We start from the raw sequence: 22,343 nt of genomic DNA, 5'->3' as shown, positions 1-22,343 counted from the left end.
ACGTAATTATTCAGTGCGCCTACTAAGTTTGCATTGCAATATTGTTGTAGATGTTTTGCTCTGCAATAACCAACAGGTTATGTTTGTTAATCTTTTGGATAACAAAACTACAGGCTACTAAAGCTGGAACTTGAAATAAAATGAAAAATGATCAGTTGGGATAAAATTATCCGTAGAATTTTTTCGTACAATCCGTTTAATGATGTCCTCATCTTATATTTTAGATTCACTGATACATGAAGATCATAACTAATCTCGATAGACTGCAAATATGAAAAAAGACAAATCTTTGAATTTATTATAGTATTAGTATAGTATTTAGTATAGTATTTAAAAAAAAAGACGTTATCCACAATAGTATTACAAAATGTTCATTCTGATTGAAAAAAAAAAACACCAGATGGAGATTTCTTTTTATTGTAATTAAATTGCAATAAATTACAGTAAACTTTAGGAAATAATAACTTATGAATCAATTTACATCGTAGAATTATTTGAAATCAGGACGGACTTTCGTTTAAATATAATAGGCATATGGCGAGGCGTATGTGTAAGCGGAGTATGCGACGGGCGAATAGGCGGAGTATGCAGAGTATGCAACTGGCGCGGTGTAGGCAGCAGCTACCGGCGCAGTGTAAGCCGCAAATGGCGCAGAGTAGCTATACACCAAAGGCTTCGCTGATGCGAACGCCAGGAGAGCGACGAACAACAACTGGAAAAAAGTAACACTGTTTAGTACTACATACACACTCTTTTTTTCTTTTGTGGCAACCCTAACAAAATGCGGTTATGGTAAAAAGGAATTTTCAATTTAATGTCTCTGTTCTGAGTGGTCAGAATAAAATGGACAATTTGTGTTATACCTATAAAGATTAAAATTATTTAAGTAATAAAATAGTATAAAAATCTACACGAAAATTGACTAAGTTACAGAAAAGATTCAATACAAAAGATGAAGTACGAGAATGAAAAGTTATATAATAGTTGATTGTTTCCTAAGTTTCAAAAGTTATTTCTTATTGTTTAATGAGAATAAAACGTTTTTAGAAATGCCAGTTTGAAGAATTTAGAGCTTTGAAGTGTTAGAAGTAACACGAAATAGTATTTAAGTGAGTTTTGATTGAATATGAACGAATAGATACAATATAGAGTCGAACAAAGAACTATTGAATTTGGATACATATTTCTGTTAAAAGCAATATCATTGATATAAATTTATTCCAAAATTACTTAAGTCTTACTAAGGCTTCGAATACTGCAAGATGATTTAATATTTTTCTTTGAATATAACTATCACTGATATTAGGTAATATTAAACAAGTCAGTTCACAAAATTTAATTCTTTATCTTTGTATAATGTAACGAAAGAAATAGTAAAGAGTAATTATGTTATTAATAATACTGAAAATTTAAACAAAAATATCGGGGGATGAAAAATACATACGAATTTTGAAAAGATTTCTTGGACATTGTCATTTAAATTAGGTCAAGTAAATTCGTTATTACTTTCAAGATTATTATTAAAATAATTTTGAAAAGTATACTTAGTGTGATAAAAGTAACGCAATAAATAAATAGAATAAATATAAGCGTTGTTAGGCCAGCTTAAATTCTGAGAAAAGCCCATTTTATTATTTTATAAAAATTTACACGTTGGATTCAGTTAATTTTAAACAACTTTAAGTAAGCAACCACCAATTTTGTTTCTAATTATTTTAAGACTAAAGTTACACTGAATTAATATAAATATCACTAATAAAACACCACTTAGTAGCACATTAGCAAAACAAAATAGTACTTACAAGTTTGAACATTTTGATAATTTGTTTTGGATGCCTCTCGAACACTGAGTCAGGTGGCTCTACCCTGGCTTAATATATAGGTGTAGTCCCTCTGTTGGCATCGTTCTTGGCGGCTCCATCGCAAGGACGATCGCTGACGGGACTAACGCGCCTGATATGAATACAACATGGTCTAATGTATCATATACAGGATGTTTGTCAAGGTCTTACTTAATGATATTGCATTGGATTAGAATTGTTTCCAATATTGCATATAAGAATTTGGATTTAGTTTTAAATAAAAACAAGAGACATTTTTAGTGATTTTTATTTGACTATATAGAATTGTGAACCAAAATGTTTGTAAGGGCAAATTTTAAATTTATTCACAATCTTACGTCTATTCTGGTGCTATTCATAAAAGTAAATGTAAGTAAAGCTATATTTTAATATTGTAATTTAATTAAAGTATATGAATAGTACATAATTTTGAGGTCAAATAAAAATTATTAAGAATTTTGTAACATCCTGTTTGATATAAAAATCTAATCATTAGTATCATAGTCCGTGTAGAACATTCGATTCGTCTGTGCTTGACGCATTTAATTTGTGTACATCCTTAACGGATTGCGGCCAATAAAGGTCGCTAAAAATAGCCCTGAACTCTGCTTATTGAGTATTTTATTGACATTGTCGTATATTTGTTACCTTCACGAAGGAGGAAAGTAAAAGAAAGTCCGTATTAAGGTCAGATTTAATTATAAATAATTACAAGTTGTTTTTATCCATGTATTTTACAGATTGTTATTTTGCGAATATTTCAAAAACATTTTTAAACTTGTTTTAAAATGCAACTTGAAATTAGAGTTATATGGTATTCTTCAAAGTTGTTGACATGAAAAAGTTTTATAGTATTATAATAGACATTAAAGCTTATTGTTATCAATTTAAAGAAACAATAAGAAAGTGATTTATAGAATCAAAGAAATACAAACAGAAAGATGTAAGTAAATGCTATTTAAATGCTCAATGATTCGAATATAAGCTGAATAGGCTGATTTTTAATTTGTTTTTTTTTTCGAAATACAAAAAACTAAAACCTATCAGCTGGTTTAACTACTGGTATTTTTACATAAATTAAGTAATATAATATTTTTCTTATAAAACAAAACTAAGATAGACGATATTTGTTCAAAACAAAATTAACTTCGGACTTTGAGTCTTGTATCTAGGACTGAGTTCAATGAACTTTATAGTGGAATTCTTCGTTAAAATGTCTGAAATAAAAATTCAATCAAGAAAAGCAGGTCAAAGAAAAAAAGATTCGTTTACGGATAATTGATTTTCATTTTAAAAATAGCATAGAGTCCTAATAAATGTGCAAAGTTAAAGTGGTTCTAATTTTATCCGAGTTATTTTGAACGTCTCAATGTATTTTGTCCCTCGAAGGTTAAAAAAGTTAGTTAACTGTTACCTAAAACAGCAGCATTTGTTTAATAGTCAATATTTCGCTGGAGAGTTGTTACGAAGTACTGGATTGCCAGAATTATTTCTTCCTTACCCAAATGTCCTATGTTCCCTATAAAATGTTCCTTTTATAACTATATTTTAGTATATAGTAGTATAGTAGTGACATGACACAGCGGCAACGGTAATTATGACGTCAGGATGCCTCCGTCCAACAATCCCTCTTATTTGGTAATACTTAACCACCGTCTATGATGTCATACAATTCAATTGTTCAACTTACGAGTAACTGACGTTCGCAGATTGAGAATTAATTCATGTAAGAAGGAAGCTTAATTAAAAAGTGATATTTTCATGTGAAGTCATCGTATTCATCACTCTGTCTCTTTCTCTACAGAGGGTCGATAAAATGTGTATTAATGTAGTGCCGTTGACACCGTAATGATGAAATTCACTAGATAAATTAAAACGTTTTCGTTTCGTTACTTGTTTTTGTTAGGGAGCAAGAAGAAAAAATATATGAGTTAACTGTATAATTATTTAATCATCTATCGGTCCGTGGGAGATCGTAATCACTTGAGGAAGGCAACTGGAGCTTTGTAAGCGGCCGCTACCAATGGTGAGCTGTAGGCGTAGGGGGCAGCGTATGCGGCAAATGGGGCAGCGTACGCTGCTGCTACTGGGGCAGTGTATGCTGCGGCAACTGGGGCAGTGTATGCTGCAGCAACTGGGGCTGTGTAAGCTGCGGCAAATGGGCCACTGTAGGCTGCGGCAACTGGGGCAGTGTAGGCTGCAGCAACCACAGGGGCCGCCGGGTATGCAACAGAGTGGATGCCAGGTTTGGCAGCAACCACGGCGAAGAGGGCGGCAAAGATGATCTGCAGAAAATAAGTCAAAGTGTTTTACAAATAAGATAAAATACGGTTATTTTTAACACTACTGTTGTCATGTTGTTATGATTTATCTGTACGAATTAAAGTTAAGTTTTAATTGTTATAAGAATGTTTAATGATTATTTTGATGCCTTTAATAGAATATGCTAACATGTGAAGAAAATGTATATGACCATGTAATTTATATTATTATCTTCTTTACCTGTTTGAACATATTGGAAAGGTTCTACTTGTTCTGTTGCAGAAAAGTGAATGATGTTGATAACAGCGAACTTTGAGTTTAAATAGTCCGAGGAAAGAATTAAGTTATTCTTTCTGCGAGGGTGTGTTAACTTGCCGAGAGCCGCGGTGGTGCTCCGAATTCGAGACTAACATTTTGAACTGTGTTCAACGAGAGTGAAGTAGTTACAAACTATGAAAAGAAAACGATAAAGTTGCAAAAAAATTTAGAGACAGTCTATTATGATATTATAGATAATAAAATAATACAGTACATAAATTTATATTAATGTAAATAGCGGTACTTCTAATGACCAAATCCTACAATTACCTATACCTATGGTAATATTCTGAACTCAATTTAGGGCTTAATTACATTAATAGATTACCGTTATGCAGTGCATGTTTCTACTTTGATATTATATTCTGGAGAGTGAATTCAAAGTTTTGACTATCTGTGCTGATATTTTTTGTATGTTATATAGTGTACCATATAATTCGTTTCGTTTTTAATATTTTATTTAATATACTAGATTTAAGACTCTTCATGTAAAATATATAATTTATTTTTATTAATCATTTAATAAGCAGAGAATTCTATAACGTTCAAATCAACTTACTTTACAAATAACTCGTTACTGAAAATGTGTACTATATTATGGTACTTTTTTTTAATTATATGACTTATAAAATAAGTTTAGACTAAGTTAACGCATTTCTTGGTTCGCTCTTGCATTATGCGAGCCACTCAGCATGCTAGAAGCTCGTCATACGTTGCGTCAGAGGTCAGCACGCGCGTGCTTGGTTTACCATTGCTGCGGCCGAGCGGTTGCAGCAACTGCCTAGAGGTCAATGTGCTTAATTCAAGTAGGCCTTTTATTGGTGTTTCGTCCTTGTAATATTGTTATCATTGTTAATTTCTTGAACAGTTGAACATGTGATCTTATTTATTCGCATAACACGTTTTACTGAGACAGATTTTCGCAATAGATGTTTTACCTACGCATTACAGCTGTCGCCCATCACTTCGTGTGGTATTAAAAACTGGGTAAGTAGCCTATTTTTTATATTATACACCGAAATAGCCTAGACCGCTGCTCATGACTATGGATGACTGCCTACCTTAAATCGAAGGAGATGGGGACGCACCGATATAGAGTATATCCCCTTCCTATGAGTCTAATCTTTCGTCAAATCTACTTCTCATTCCCATCCTTTCCTTACAACAAAATAAGGCCTCCGGAATGCATACTTATCAGTCGAAAAGCGGAATTCTTTCCACTTGAAGTTTCTGTGTGATCGTATTGCACCAGGTGAGTCGGCCCTCAGTCGGGCAACAGATGTTGTTGCTGGCGTCTACCCCAGTTTAACCCATTGAATCTACGAGCTCAGCTTTCTAAACTTTTTTTTTTATATCATAAGGTGGCAAAAGAGCGAGCGGCCACCTGAAATCGCTGAATAGCGAAGTGACCGTTGCCCATAGACATACGCAATTGCATATGCGTTGCCTACCTTTAATGGACGGAGGAGTGGATGTACAGAAAGAAAATATTTTCCCCTTCCATGCACCCTCTCATCAGGAAAGTTCACTTCCACTTCCCATCCTTTCCTTATAACAAAAAAGGTGGGAAGGGAAAGAGGACTAAATTAGGCCTCCGGGACGCACACTCATCAGACAAAACGCGGAATTGCTTCCACTTCACGCCTGTCTTCTGTGTGGTCGTGGTATTTCACCGGTCGAGCCGGGCCGATTCGTGCGAAGATGTTAAAGCGGGCTCTACCACTATGTCATCTACTATGAGTTACATATATGATTCTACATAAAATAAGAAGATACATAGATAAAAGATTCTATAAAAAGGGATAGTATATAAAAATACCTATTTACCAAAAATATTATATAATTTGTGTTACCTAGAAAAAATATATATAATATTTATATACTCTTGATAATATTAAACTGAAATTACATCACTTTCCTTTCATCAGCAATGACAATAGTTATAAAATATTCATTGGATATAAGCCTGGGAGCTTTTTGTATGAAAGCACTTTAGTCTTAAATTTAAACACTGTTCGGAGGCATTATAATTTAGGCTTAGCATACTCTTACTTATTGAAATTCATTGTTTTGCTCGAGGATAATGAAATTGTTTTCGAACGTCTATACAAAATAGATATTCATTTTGAAATCACACGCTCATATATTTGTTAAAGATAATTGCAAACATGTTTGTAAATGTTATTCAAATATTTGAATTATTTATAACATATTTAGGTCTATAATAGTAATTTTAAATCTTCTCGACTTTTATTGAATTTCAATTTTTTAATCGTAGTATGTATCTTAAAGTATCATATTTTCTATTGACGATGTGTTCGTTTGATAGAAAAAGTGGGTATTACTAGAATGGTCACTTTTGGTTTGTATTCCGTTTTATAATAAAAATGTAAGCTATAAGTAACTCAATTCATGTGAGTGATTTGATCACCTTTTCTGGCTGAAAAATTTTCATTAGACTTTGGTTACTTCTCAATAGTCACTTATTAGTTTGTTGTTAGAGGTAGAAATCGCTACAAATTAAAATAGTTCATTGGTATTGCTAATAATTTATTCGATTTTAATCATATCCAATAGTTTTTTTTTTGGTTTCAAAGTTGTAGATCTTCAACGAAAGTAGTAGGCGGCATAGGGAGATGCATATGGGTAAGCAGAGTATGCAGCAACAGGTGCGGTGTAGGCAGAGTAGGCGGAGTAGGCGAGAGGCGCGGTGTAGGCCGCGGCTACAGGTGCGGTGTATGCTGCGGCTACCGGTGCAGTGTAAGCCACCGGCAGGACTCCGGGTTTAGCGGCCGCCAGGGCGAGGAAACAGGCGAAGATGAACTGGAAAGTAAGTTGGACATTTTTCATTTTATAAAGGTAAAATAATTCACGAATTCATTTGAGCTGTGAGATTATAAAAAAATTATAATTCATTCCTTTTTCAAATTCAATTTAATATAGTAGTATTTAATAAACTATGCCACTATTAATGTTTATATAATGCCTCGTCTATTATAAAAAAGTTATTGATGTCTTATGCTCGTGTTATAACTTACCAGTTTGAACATTTTGATTGTTGGGTTATCTTTGCTGCTGCCGAGCTAATGATGCCAAGACAATGTCCGAAGCCGAATATATAGTGAATAACGAAGGCCGATTGAACAATGCTATGTTATTCGCCGCCATACGTACTTTGAGTTACGATACGAGCTCGTCCTTTGGCTAGTGCACAGGTAAAGTATTGATGCATAGCGATTGATATTCTAACCGCATCCCAGGCCTTCAATTGCCTACCACTTGATCATTGAACTGATAAGCATATTACGTATGAAATTTATTTAGGAAGAGTTTTCATCGACCTTTTTAATTGCTTATTCTTTTATTACTAATATAATATAATATAATAACTAATATACGCAAGTTTATCTGTCTATACAATAATATATAAAAATAGTTTGAGTGTCTGCATGTGATTTAAAAAAATATATATCTTTGAATATGATAAAGGGAAAACCAATTTTTACAATTTAAGTGTGTCTGTCCTCAAATCTGCGTTTGTTCCGGGAAACCTCTGTAACGAGTGACCGATTTTGACAGAACTTTTACTGGAAGGTTATGTACGCGGGAGTAACTTAGGCAATTTTTTTAATTTCACGCTGACGAATTCCCGAAAAATAGATAAATTCTCTTTATAAAATCTCATATATCAAAGAAGTCATTGATTTTTATACGTGTACAGTATATTAAGCAACTTAAATTTGCTCGTGATCAAAGTAACACGTGAACTAATGTAGTTATCAGATATAACGTGTGTTGATAAATTGACAACTAATTTGAAGTGACTATTCCCTTGTCATTTAAGCTTTGGAATTACCTGTTAACTGAGAAACAACTCCGTAACAATCATCGTCTTCCCATCATCCTCCTGGCCTTATTCCACTGATGTGTGGTCGAAGAATAAGGTGTTTATACACCATATACAACTACATTACAATATGAGCAATAAAACTTTTTCAAACTTTGCTATAACAGAGTTCAAAAATATTGTAAAAAAATTGGACATTTTCATGTCGCTTAAATATATATCCTTTTCACGTGTTAATTATTAGTGTTGAAATCAGTAGAATTACTTTGGATATCAATTCTTATTCTTGTAAAAGTATGGCAATAACAGACTAAATTACTTATACAGTCACGTCTGTCTGTCTTAAAACTGTGATTAAAATTGGCACCGTCCACTTTATTCATACCCGTGCCGAGTAGAGATACATAAACCGAGTTAAAATGTTGAAGATTCTTCAATACATAACAAACAAATAACATGGTAGATTAGAGACCAAAGATGTCAGTTAAAAAGAAAACAAACGAGGCTTGTTATAGTATATGAAAGAAAGCTTGAAGTGCTGCCTGAGAGTCTGAGAGAGGTGTGTCAAAACTAGGTCAGTGGTTGAGTTCCACGTGAAATACAAAGAGTCTTCCCTTTGTTTAAAAGTAAAGGTAATAAAAAGTTTGTGGAAAAGTCTGTGTCTAACTAGATATTAAATGAAGATATAGTTGTGTATATTATAAATGAGAAAGTTTGGATGGATGAATGTTTTTACCAAGTAATTCTAAACAGGCTAAACAGATCTGGATAAAATTTTGCACATAAATATAATACTGTGTACACATAGGCTACTTCATAAGTTTTTATTTTTATCTTGAGCGGACGAAATCGCGGGACGAAGTTAAGTTTAATCTGGCCACTTTACAGCCTAATATTTTGCCACGTTTTGATATAATATATGTGGTCTTTAGCGCTGTTAGAAGACGTAGATATGATACGGTATTCGAAGCATATAAAATAAAATTGAAATATTTTAGTTATTTTTTTATTAACTTAAAAATTCAAAATCAACGACGAAGGTAGTACGCAGCATAGGGAGATGCGTATGTGTAAGCAGAGTATGCAGCAACAGGCGCGGTGTAGGCAGAGTAGGCGGAGTATGCGAGGGGCGCGGTGTAGGCCGCGGCTACCGGTGCTGTGTATGCTGCGGCTACCGGCGCGGTGTATGCCACAGGCAGGACGCCGGGCTTGGCCGCAGCCAGGGCGAGGAAGCAGGCGAAGATGAACTGGAAATTTAAAAAAAACCAATGAAGTCACATGTTTGAAAACAATCAATAGTAGATATTGTAATAAACAAATTATGGACTGCAACTAACTAACCTTTTAAGCACTTTTTAGTTAGCATAAAAGAAAGTGTATTGTTTCGACGAATTGAAATGCCTATTATTAGTCGACACCACTAAGGACCGAGGATAAAATACATGAATAGTGTTTGCAAGTTGTATAAAAATATCCCTATTAAAATTATTAAGATCAATCTTAAGAACTATCAAGATTTGGTCTAAATAATGCTGGATGGAATAATTTCTTTGTGGAACGTATTTTAGGTTCAGTTTACATCACGATAAATTATAAAACTTACCAGTTTGAACATTTTGTTGGATTGGAGTGAAGTGAGTTTGAGAGTAAGTGATAGTGTGATATTGAGAAGTGCGCTCCTTCAAGTTTTATACTTTGTCGACTATTAGGAAACCGTTGTGGTGCGCTTACATGAATAGCAATCAGTTATCACTGCATACAGACATGGGCGGTCGAGGTAATTACCGGCACTTAACATTGAATAATTGTGTTTTTGATTATTGGATTAAATCACATGATTTACTTTTAATGAAGGAGATATCATATACAAATTTTAAAGTTGTAAAATTATTCGGAAATGATCATTTTAAATATATATGGATTAGTAATTTCTCTATCTTTTTAATTAAACTTAAAAGATTTGTCATTTTTTAAAACGGTACAATACTAATAAAAATAAAAATGAGTGAGAGTGACACACTCCTGTGTTCATATTTTTTATATTTTCTGTATTACTTGACTCGGCACCCATGAAAGAGGAGTGTGTTTTCATTTATGTATTTTTTATACAATTGATTTTGCTTGCCCTGTATATTAGTTACTGTCGTTTCGTATTAGTTAAACAAGTGTTTTTGTTTATTTTAATATATTGAGTATACTGTATTTTCCTAACTTTCTTATAGTGATTGATATAAAAAGAGTGAATTTGTGAATGAAATAATTTGAATGTACGAAAATATATAATATAAGAATTAATGAATTATCGTTTTGCATCTAACATATAAAGGAATAAATCGTTAATAGTTTGATTTACGACGAGTAGATTTGAACTTTCCCTGATTTTGACCTGAGCAATGAATGCTTGTTTATCTTATATTACATACTAGCTAATTCGACGCTTAATCATATTTTTTTCTGGAGCAGATATGCTCCAGAAAAAGTTGTGATTCCTTTTCCAAAATATTATTCTATTCTTTATATTGCTACAGGGTATATTGATTCTAATGCATCAAATAATTATATTCTCCGAAAATCCAAATAATGCATTCATCATCATAATCAGCCTAAATTTGTCCAATGCTGGACGTAGGCCTCCCCCATCGATTGCCACAATGCCCTGTCCTGTGCCGCCCGCATCCAGTGCACTCCCAATATTGCATTAATAATGCTTAATTAATGAAGTTTTGTTATTTCCATCAGCTTATAAATATGCCACTCGTAGCCTACCCAAATTAAAGGAGACTAGGTCATAGTTAGTCACGCTGACACAGTAAGGGGTTGGTTGGCTTAACAGCAATCTTTGAATTTTTCGCTGATTTGTGCAGGTTCCATCACGATGTTTTCCTTCCCCGTAACAACGTCGAACAGATGTACTTATAATATTAGGAATTTTAAAACACATTGATATGTGGCGGGGATCGATTGTAACTTATTTTTTGGTCTGGTCTGATCAAGTACACAAATTTATTTTATACTGGGTAATCATTACAAAATTCGTTAACGAATAATAATGAACGTAAAGAATGAACAAAATAAATACAAAAAAGAAATTACGTTATAAACAAACTCAATAATTAAAACGTAAATTAGGCCGGGATCCTAGAGAGATAGGTAGAAATTAGGTGTTCGGCGCGATTCTAGCACACCTCGCTCGACTTTACGACATTCATACATTTACGTATGCGTTTTCGTCAATTTTGGGTGCTTTTAACAGTCTTTCTTAGTACCTTACCAATTTAGTCGGTAAATGTCTACCAAGTACGAACACTATTAATACTAACACACAATTTTGCGACATTTTTTCATTAATTGTAGAGAATCTGAACCATCGTTCAAACGCAACACCTGACTAAGCATATAAAGAATAATTTTATGGGATTATATGAATTAAAAGATATTTTATATTTTAAATATTATTTATTGTTCAACGACGAAGGTAGTACGCAGCATAGGGAGATGCGTATGGGTAAGCAGAGTATGCAGCAACAGGCGCGGTGTAGGCAGAGTAGGCGGAGTAGGCGAGGGGCGCGGTGTAGGCCGCGGCTACTGGTGCGGTGTACGCTGCAGCTACCGGTGCGGTGTAAGCTACCGGAAACACGCCGGGCTTGGCCGCAGCAAGGGCGAGGAAGCAAGCGAAGATGAACTGAAATTATTAAAATACAATTATAAAACCAAATTGATTATGGAATATTGAGTAAAATAAAAAAATATATATAAAGGATCGTTGTTTTGATAAAAATCTGTTTGTATATAATATGTTTTGTTATAATTGACAAGAATTTATACTTAGCAACACATAAACAAGCAATAATTATTTGAATACTAATGTGTTTATTCATTATTAAAAGACTTCATTGAGGGGAAATATCAGGGATGTATCTCGAAAATAGTGTCGGCAAAGAATTTGATTTACATATTTAGAGACCTACCAATTTGAACATTTTGATATTTTTTTAAGTTGAAGGAATCAAACAAATGAACTCGAAAGCAAAGTTGTATGTGATACTGCAAGGAATAATTCATTGCTTTATATACTTAACTCCGAGCGCCGTTCATGCACGTGCTCTGCATATAAAATTATTTTATTTGTACGAAGTTCAAGACTTTGATAATATAGGAACTAATTAGTTCTTTTATCATATGTTAAGCAGTTTAAAAAAATGTGATATAAATTTTATTAATAATTTAGTAAGGCCTACATGTTCTGGTTTAAATACTATAAATGTACTTTTTGTTACAAGGTAAAGATTATTCTTATTAAATTTTCGTTTCTTCAATAACTCTTCGGCTACATTCCATCTAAACTCCCAGCTAACAATCCATTATGCTTTTATTAATATTATTTCCAGACAAGTAATATGTGTATTTATTAATGTTCACCGGTTTAATTACTTATATTTGACCCAAAGTACACACGAATGCTCTTGAGCTCTTAAGGAATTGAACGGTTTGATATTCTACGCAGAACCGTCGACTCAATTTCTTCACTGAGGGCGTAGTATAAATGCTACACAGCAGCCGGTACAATGTCACATTACTCACTCACTCTTGAACTGTATTGTTTGTTTCTACCACAACATAAACAAAATTAAAATGTTCAAACTCGTAAGTTATTATGATTATTTTGCATTAATATTATAGAAAAATCATCTTTTCTGAATACTGCTCTCAACTTGCAATAATTATATGTATTTGAATATGTCAGTATTTTCATAATGTGTGTCAAAGTGATGAAAGAATATATTTATTCAATATTTTAAACCGACATAGGAAAAATCAAATTTCATCATATCATTTTATCTCTTCTACAGTTCATCTTCGCTTGCTTCCTCGCCCTTGCTGCGGCCAAGCCTGGCGTGTTTCCGGGCGCTTACACCGCGCCGGTAGCCGCAGCGTACACCGCACCTGTAGCCGCGGCATACACTGCTCCCCTCGCCTACTCCGCCTACTCTGCCTACACCGCGCCTGTTGCTGCATACTCTGCTTACCCATATGCATCTCCTTATGCTGCGTACTACCTTCGTCGTTAGTTAAATCGAAGAAAATGCCATTTTTACCCGCTAAATATCTAATAAATAAAACAACACTTGAGGAAAGTCATTTCAAGGATGTGTACATTCAGAAAAATGCCTGTATATTACAGCCAAATAACCTGTACGAATGTTTTGATAGTTTATGTAATTTGTTGTTTATTGTATGAACCAATTTGTTGAAAATGTTAAGATTATATTCCAATATACAGTTATATAAATTTATCCTGTGTGATTTATTTTCTACTTTCTATATATTTAAAAGACAGTCGTGTTAGTTACACTATTTATAACTCAGGAACGGCTTTACCGATATGGCTGAAAATTGGTGAGAAGGTAGCTTAGAGCCAGGAGACGGACATAGGATATTGTTTTTTCGAATTTATGCCTTGAAGAGCTGTTTTTTATTTAACTTACTAATATTATAAATGCGAATGTTCAAATGGATGTGATGTGGTGGGTGTTTGAAGATATACCTATAACGGCTGTGTTAATGAACATTTTAATAATTTATGTCGCTTGTAGCTTAAACCACTAAGATTCATGTACAGAATAAAAGCATATAATTTAAATGAAATTGATGTTTTGTGTTTTGTACTAAAATGATGTCTTGCAAAACAATAAAGTTTAGTTAATAAAATTCCTTCGAAATTATATTGCTAAAATCTGAGATGTGAGACACAATCGCTATGGTAAAACACGTCTTGCTTGTTTTGAATTGTTCATCGAGGCAGTAGTGCCGTAAGCTTGTGTCAAGGTCAACGCTCTGTTAAGAATATTTTACTTGCTTGATGCGTTTAAGCCGAACAACCTTAGCTTTAGATAGATTTTGTGTGTTCACATATTTTATCTTATCCATAAACATTGTTAAAAATGTATTATAGTAGTATCCAAAATATATCCAGAAATTCATACATCGCAAAGGAGGTTCTAGTTTGCATACGCAATATATTTAAAGGATAAGACAATCAATCAATAAACCAGAATTATGCAATTCGAAATTGGAAAAGTTGCACTAGTTTTATAATTAACTGTATAATATTAAAAAAAATTGTATTTAAATTTATGTATAATTCTGTTAGTTACTACTATCCCGCTACAACAATATTTGTTGGGTACATGAATGGGCCATGTCGACCAGTGATATACCAAGACCACAAAGAAGCAGGTGTGAAGTGGAAGTATTTGTGCGTTTACACTGTAGGTAAATCCTAATCTAAGTCAGTTCCCGGCAAATATATTTATTTAAAACACGTCAGTAGGTAAGTTGTGTTATAAATTCATTTAAATGTCATCCGAACTTAACTTTTGGACAATGTTCCTAAATATTTTTATAAAACCTTTTCATAAAGCATTTTAGGGATACCTGATCTGTGTGTGTGTGTGTGTGTGGACTGTTGAAAGAATCGTCCATCATCATCAGCTGACTATATGTCCACATTGAGGGAGTTGGCGCCTAGCCTAAGTCAGGCGTGACTAGGCCTTAGTCAAACACGGCGGCCGAGTGCAGGTTCTTAGATTTCCTTAAATTTCTTCGTAGATATGTGCAGGTTGCTTTACGATATTCATACATGGCGGGATTAGAATCTAGGACTTGCATTATACCGACGCTCCACGTTGAAAAATGAACATGATATTAAAAAACATGTTCAATAAAATAAAAAAAATTGAAAACATTTTATTAAGAAGTTCATAAAATTCTTTCAAATGATTAAGTTCTACAACTACGTATTATTATGTATAGTTTGTCTTATGGAAACTTTTATAACTAATATTCCATTCATTGTCTATATGTTTATTAATAAATATCCGTATTGACTTCAATGTCTGTTGATCAACTTTGCTTTTAAGTCCATACCAAAAACTAAGGTGTTTGAGTTGGCCATTTTTCATCTCTTGATCTTTATAACCTGCGATTTTATCTTGCTAATATTATAAATGAGACTGTCGGATGGATGGATGTTTTTTTAAGGTTTCTCCAGAACTTTGACATTTGACATAGATGTAAAAATTACTCTGGAAAAACACGTAGACTATTAATTATTTTTTTAATACCGCGCGGACGGAGTCGCGGGTAACAGCTAGTTAAATATATAAGTGAAAAGACTTTTTATATTTGAATTGGTTTATTTTACATTTCGGAAATTTGTATATTTACAAAAAGTTTCTATTCGTTGACAAAACTAGATCTTCATGATTTTTATATATAATATTGTGTACAAGTGAGATTATTTCGTTTTAAAAAACTTAACGGCGTAAGAAGTAGGCAGAATAAGGAGCTGCATATGGGAAAGCAGAGTATGCAGCAACAGGCGCGGTGTAGGCAGAGTAGGCGGAGTAGGCGAGGGGCGCGGTGTAGGCCGCGGCTACAGGTGCGGTGTACGCTGCGGCTACCGGCGCGGTGTAAGCCACAGGCAGGACTCCAGGCTTAGCCACAGCCAGGGCGAGGAAGCAGGCGAAGATGAACTGGAAATAAATAGCAAACGGATAAGGATTCATCGATCTTAGATCACAAATAGTACATCATTGAAATTTCTTTGATACTTACAAGTTTGAACATTGTTAGTTTTAGTTTGTTGAAGATGAAGGTGCAATAGTTGAGATGCTTATGCCGTTAAAGACAGAAATTCCAGTATTTATACAGAAGCAATGAAGAAATAGTTTAAATTACTTGCGCGGAATATTAAGTTGCCAACTCCACGTGCTATGAATTGTTACACTCTCACATATTTCAATGAAAGTAAGAATACTTCATAAGTAAATAGTAAGTGCGTCCTTGGCAAAGTTTTCCTTTCTAATTTTAATATAAATTTATTCATAAAAAATACCCTTTTAATTAAATCTTAGGATTATGAGAAAAGGAATCTGTTTATCCCCTACTTTTATAAAAGTCATCGACCTCAACACGATCCTTGCGATAACCAACAAAAACAAAGTTTGTATGGAGTTCGATAGAATTAGACTTTATTAAAAGTATGGCATCAGGTAAGGACATAAATAATCGGCTTTATAATCGTATCCCCGAATATTCCTTTCCTTATTTTGGTACTTGGATTTTTATAAATTCCTTTTTAAGTTCAATAACTTACCCTTTTATTGGGAAAGTATACCAGCACGTAGTTTTGTTTATTATAAATACCGATAAAATAAGAATCATATTTTAAACAAATAACGATCGTCAGAAGTTTTTACTTTCAAAATTCAAAAACAGTTCAATAAAATTCCAATTTGCCACAAATTTTATTTACAACAAGATCTGTATTGCTAATACGAGATTACACATTTTGATACTTAAATGCAGTTATACATCTTAGGGATATAAATAAGTTACTATTTCTTATCCTGTCTTACGTATATGCCTTCAACGCATTCTTGCATATTTCGGCCACACAATGCGCAGAGGAGATGAAAGCCTGGAAAACTCTTAGATGGAGCGACCAAGTGAAGGATCACTTATCCGATTTCCACGCAGTCTTGAGAGACGCGCTGGACCGCAGTTGGTGGAAGCGAATGGTCTACTCCAGAACTAACATTGATGCTGACCACAATCCTCAGCCATGAGGGTTCGACTCTAGAGAGATTTCTTATCCTATTAACGTGTAACTTCACTGTTCTGTGGTAATAAAATAAAACTTCAATTTAAACATTAAACTAAATATTATTATAGAAATTAAATAATTCTTAAAACTAAATCCTCCTATCCTACGAAGTAATTAGAATATGGTTCAGCATATCTTTGGTCAGAGTAAGTGCCGGCCGGGGCGGAATAGTCGGAGAACTTGAGTGGAGAGGTGTGTGAGCCGTATGCTGGTGCGTTGAATGTTTCTACATCCGGAGGAGCCACGGGTAATGCACTGACCTGCTCTGAAACCAGAGCAAGGAAGCACGTGAACAGGAACTGGAAAATAAAAAAAAAATTAAATCACCAACGTACTAGGTAGTAAACTTGTGCTGAGACATTTAGTTTGCATCATCAGCTCACTATACGTCCCCAATGAGGGGCTCGGAGCCTGCCCAAGTTTGGAGTGATAAAGCCATAGTCAACCTCGCTGGCCCAGTGCGCGTTGGTTGACTTCACACATATCTTTGAATTTCTTCGCTGATATGTGCAGGTGCTGATGTGTCACGATGATTTCCTTAACCTTAAGAACGTCGCATGTATGTGTGTAAATCGGAAGTGAAAAGCACATTGGCACATGGCGGGATTCGAACTGAGTACCTGCAGATTGCAAGTCAAGTGCGCGCTCTACATTAGTTCGCTTCGACCATTTTTGCATTCCGGTGAATTTATAAAACTTATGGTAACTTAAATATGCATAATATTGAAAATTAAACTTTGATAGAGGAACCTCTTTAGAGCGTTAATAAATATGTGGCGTTAAAAGCCAAATGAACAAATATGAAATATAATCAAACACGAACATAATAGTTAGAATCCTTGGCAATAATTAGTAGAAAATAGTCATTGACTTTTAAATGATCCTGTTGGTATTAGAAGTATTGTAGTCATACAATCGATGTTATGCGCAGTATGGATTTTGTATACGCAAAACTTTAAGCTTCAGAGTCTATGTTCATATAGAATTTCGCACTTCGAATACTTAAAATATGGAAGATTACTTACCAATTTATACATATTTGGTTTGTTTCGATTAGATATTAATTTATTAAATAAGAATTTAAAATCAATTTCCCGCGTGACACGAAATGTAAACAAGTCTTCAAAAGCAGATTCACGTGTGACACCAAATTTTGTTCCCCGTTTCATTTTATACTAAAAGACAAGATGATACAATGACCTTATTTACCTGCGCAGATATAAAAAAGAAATGCGACGTATCTGAATGTTATTAATTTATCCAAAGCATGATGACGTTATACATTTTAAAATGTATTGGATTTTACTGCGGAATGTTTATTATGTTTTTGGGAAGGAGATAACTTATGAGTATAATAAATATGTTGATTCAACTGATAGTGATCGAACTGCCCTAATCACATTCATATAATCTATATAATAAGTAAAATTAGAATGTGTGTATGTAATATAATATATGAAAACTTAGGGTCCTTCAAGAAACGAGCTTATCACCATCTCAAAGGCAACGCATCTGTGGTTCCTCTGGTATTGCTGATGTCCATGGGCGTCGTTCAACACCTCGGTGTTCCCGTTGCTCGTTTGCTCCCTTCTGTTATAATAAAAACATATTTCACGAACATTATTACTTATTATAATAAAAGGCATTTATTTAATTTTGATCTGTTTGTCCGTCTGTCTGCAAATCTTAGTTTGTCTGTCTGACTGTCTGTAATGCTTAGTTTACATTATGCCAGTACAGTAGAATATGTTCCCAGCGCCACAGTCTTTACAGAATGGTCGTGGTCATCATGTATGTAGGTGCCGTCCCTCTTTTCACCAGACGCCTCCAGGACAGTATTTCTCAAAGTCACTGCCAGTTGTATGTTTATGTATATTTCACAATATTTATACAAAGAGATCATAGAATTGAAACTATATATTGCAAAAATATATGTGTTTTTGTTCATGTAATCAAACATATTATTAACCTATTTAACATAGAGGTGATTAAAAAAGTTTTGAAATTATTAAAAGACTTAATTAATAAAAGGTTGTTTTGTACATACAATCGACATTTGGAAAACATAAAAAAGGTATTTTTTAAATTATTGCATTCAAGGTAATCGAAGTTAGCTGAAGTTTTTATTTTGTGCAATTTACAATTTTTCTCTTCTGTTTTTTTTACCAGAGACTAGGATTTTGAATTACATACATACGGATTTATCTTATTAGATGAATAGATTTTTTAAAAAATATTACGGTATTAAAAAAAGAATTAAAAAAAAACGCCACTACGAGTCATCTACAATAATATTTTGTTTATTATAAAATAATTTGTTATGCGAAAGCTTTAGAAGTTAATGAACCTAAAACAAGTTTTCATATTGTTTACATTTTGCTCGAACCGGATATTGACTAATGTTTACTTGGTATTTTGATAAGCACACTATTCGGAGTAGTATTGCGTACGAACAATAAATTTTTTTGAGCTGTTCAATTTAAAATGATTTTTCTAATACTATGGCTAGATCATTTGATAATTGTCATAATTTTCTGGATATGCTTCTACTATCATCACATCTACCACCAATCCGAACTTTATTTTTGAATAGTCTGGTTATATTTAAGTGTTAACTGAACCCTTAATGCATTGCAAGGTCAAAACAAAAGATTCTAGTTTATTAAACCAGGCTAATCCTAAACGACTTTTTTTTTATTCCAAGGGTATCCTCAATATCAAAGTTTTATTAAAATCGGTCCCGTATCTGTAACGCATTTTACCAAAAAATCAATGCCTTTTATAAGCATCGCATTCGCAGTATTAGAGGGAGAGCCGTCTTTTATTTGAATTGTTTCGTGCTTTGGTGTTTTGATCGATGACATATTTGTAAATCCCTTCAAGTTTCTTTGTAACCCTGTTTCTTAGAATATATGAAAGGCAGACGTAAGATTGACACACAGATAATAATATTATATAACAATGGTATTTGTCATATATTTGTATTATTGATGTAATCTGCTTTTAACGAGTGATAGGATAAACACAATAGAAGAGTTGTAACAATTTGTGGTGGTGACGATGGTTTGAATGAAAATAAAGATTTTTGTTTTTATACTTGTTTATTATTTAGTTGTTGATAAATAAATCCCATTTAAGAACTGCAACAATAAGTGGAAACAAAAAAAACATTTAACTCTTTAACAACAGCAAGATGTAGAATCTAGAGATCAAAATCAACGACGAAGGTAGTACGCAGCATAGGGAGATGCGTATGTGTAAGCAGAGTATGCAGCAACAGGCGCGGTGTAGGCAGAGTAGGCGGAGTATGCGAGGGGTGCGGTGTAGGCCGCGGCTACCGGAGCCGTGTATGCTGCGGCTACCGGCGCGGTGTATGCCACAGGCAGGACGCCGGGCTTGGCCGAAGCCAGGGCGAGGAAGCAAGCGAAGATGAACTAAAAAGAAACAACAAAATATTGGAGATTGGTTTGTTTTAAATTCTACTTGATACTTTCAATTTATATGTTCGTGCTTTACACTGAAATTAATATGTTAATATTTACACTACTCACCAGTTTGAACATTTTGTTTGTGGTTGGGTTGGTATCGAAGGTATCGATTGAGTATGTGCTACTAAGAAGCGTCTTCGCCGTTTTATACTTTGGTTGCATCAAACAACAGCCTTGATACGCATGTTTGGAATATCAAGCATTGTTGGAATGTTGGTTTTTGATATTAGCTCAAAACAATTGAACTGCGATCGACTGCGATGGTCATTTATTTGAATTAATTATTGAAATAATAAGGCTATAAGGAGTATCCATGAGTATTTGAAGTCTGGATTGTATCGCAATCTGTAGTATCGGATATTAAATAATTGTCTTCTGCACTAAATAAGCTATAAGAAGCGCAATAATTACTGTTGTAAATGTAACTTTCAAAATACTACTACGAACAAAAAGTTTTCGTGCGGTTTTCATAGCAACATCACTTCATTAATTGTCGAACCAAAATCGAGTTATTTTTTTTCATATTCATAACCTATCTATTATTATTATTGTACAATATATTTCTAATAAGACTTATTTAATTTAAATTAATTAACTAGTGAAACAAATAAAGTATTAATACTAAAGGTTTGAAAGTGTTTTAATATTTGAGAATCGTGTACGCGTGAATGTAAACCTTACTGTAAATGAAGCATGACAATTTAATTAAAGACCTTATCATCGGGTTAGCGGGCTAGCTTGATTAAAAGTTTCGCACCGACATGGGTATTTAGTGCCCTCATATACTAACTATATTAGGTACAGCGATATATTCACTTCATTTCATCTCAGTACTTTTGTTGCTATCGACTATGATGCTTAAAATTGTGAGTTCTATTTTTTTTATTTACGAATTATTTTCGTTATAACTTCATCTATTTTGATTTTTGTTTCTTAAAAGGTCACCAAAGAGGTTTTAGTTAAAAAGAAAAATATGTGTTACTGGCAGGCTAATTATTCTTCTGTTGTCAAGTGCGTTATTGCGATTAAAAATAAAAAAGTAGTTGTCAATTGTTTTATTGTGTGCGTGTGAAGCTTTAGTTGGTTTACGGTTACGACGCAAATCGTATCGTTGTAAAAATGGGAGTAGAGTGAAAATACACTGCTTTTTAAATTGATGTAGAAAAAGAAATAAAATGACCTTCGGAGGAATTTAGTTGGGGTTAACTAATGTTCCCATTTACAATACAAAATGTCATTTCGAAAATCGGCTGTCGTTTTCTGTTTAGATTCTGTTAACCCTCAATAACACAACTGCAAGCCTAAAGAGATAAATAAAAGAATAAAATTTTATTTTATTGTTAATAAATAAATTTAATTCGTAAATATTAAGAGTTTAAGAATATTTTTAATGATAAAATTTTATGATTATTTCAGTTGTTAATTTTCGTCGTGATTACGTCATGTTTTATGCAAAGTATGGAGACCAGAAAACACGTCCATCCGCGTCCACTGATGTTAATGAAAAAAATTATCTACAGACCTACAAAACGTTTGACGCAATGAAAAGAAACAACTGCTATTATCTGGTGCTATTAAAATGAATATTTGAAAATGGAATAAACAGTTTTACGTTGATATTCGTTTTATTACTAAAATTTAATTAAATAAAGCTTGCAAAGTATTCTTATGGTCAATATTAACTTTAATAAAGTATTAATAGTAACAAAATCTATCTACATAATTTGTTTGAGTAGTCTGTCTCTCACTTCTCTCAGGTTTAGAGACAACATTAAATTGATATTAAACAAAAGCCTAGTCTGACCTAAATATGGTTTATTTATAACTTGCTGCGTCTGGTTCATAATTTGTTTTTACACAATACTTGTACGATTTTTATTGAAACAAGGAAATTGAAACAAAGAAACTAGCGATTTAAC

The 22,343-nt window shown here is 33.4% G+C and overlaps 4 protein-coding genes across 4 annotated transcripts; 1 reads left to right on the top strand and 3 right to left on the bottom strand.

Moving 5' to 3' along the window:
* Positions 1–3,820: 3,820 nt before the first annotated feature.
* On the bottom strand, positions 3,821–12,318 carry LOC106120960 (larval/pupal cuticle protein H1C). Its single transcript, XM_013316431.1, has 7 exons — positions 12,237–12,318; positions 11,733–11,950; positions 9,872–9,947; positions 9,389–9,515; positions 7,034–7,156; positions 4,479–4,522; positions 3,821–4,126 (listed from the first exon to the last, which is right to left on the bottom strand). Exons 1-7 carry the CDS (start codon positions 12,246–12,248, stop codon positions 3,821–3,823), a joined length of 906 nt encoding a protein of 301 aa, XP_013171885.1. The 5' UTR covers positions 12,249–12,318.
* A 523-nt stretch (positions 12,319–12,841) lies between these two features.
* On the top strand, positions 12,842–13,560 carry LOC106121298 (vitelline membrane protein Vm26Ab). Its single transcript, XM_013316903.1, has 2 exons — positions 12,842–12,912; positions 13,119–13,560. Exons 1-2 carry the CDS (start codon positions 12,901–12,903, stop codon positions 13,335–13,337), a joined length of 231 nt encoding a protein of 76 aa, XP_013172357.1. The 5' UTR covers positions 12,842–12,900; the 3' UTR covers positions 13,338–13,560.
* Positions 13,561–15,446: 1,886 nt separating this feature from the next.
* LOC106121299 (larval cuticle protein F1) lies at positions 15,447–15,988 on the bottom strand. Its single transcript, XM_013316904.1, has 2 exons — positions 15,886–15,988; positions 15,447–15,803 (listed from the first exon to the last, which is right to left on the bottom strand). Exons 1-2 carry the CDS (start codon positions 15,895–15,897, stop codon positions 15,585–15,587), a joined length of 231 nt encoding a protein of 76 aa, XP_013172358.1. The 5' UTR covers positions 15,898–15,988; the 3' UTR covers positions 15,447–15,584.
* Positions 15,989–20,018: 4,030 nt separating this feature from the next.
* LOC106121297 (vitelline membrane protein Vm26Ab) lies at positions 20,019–20,585 on the bottom strand. Its single transcript, XM_013316902.1, has 2 exons — positions 20,488–20,585; positions 20,019–20,370 (listed from the first exon to the last, which is right to left on the bottom strand). Exons 1-2 carry the CDS (start codon positions 20,497–20,499, stop codon positions 20,152–20,154), a joined length of 231 nt encoding a protein of 76 aa, XP_013172356.1. The 5' UTR covers positions 20,500–20,585; the 3' UTR covers positions 20,019–20,151.
* Between the last annotated feature and the right edge of the window lie 1,758 nt (positions 20,586–22,343).

The sequence above is a fragment of the Papilio xuthus genome, unplaced genomic scaffold (genome assembly GCF_000836235.2).
Source record: "Papilio xuthus unplaced genomic scaffold, Pxut_1.1 DF826945.1, whole genome shotgun sequence".
Classification (NCBI taxonomy): domain Eukaryota; kingdom Metazoa; phylum Arthropoda; class Insecta; order Lepidoptera; family Papilionidae; genus Papilio; species Papilio xuthus.
Note: the sequence above shows the minus strand (reverse complement) of the source record. Positions and strands in the feature narration are given on the sequence as shown.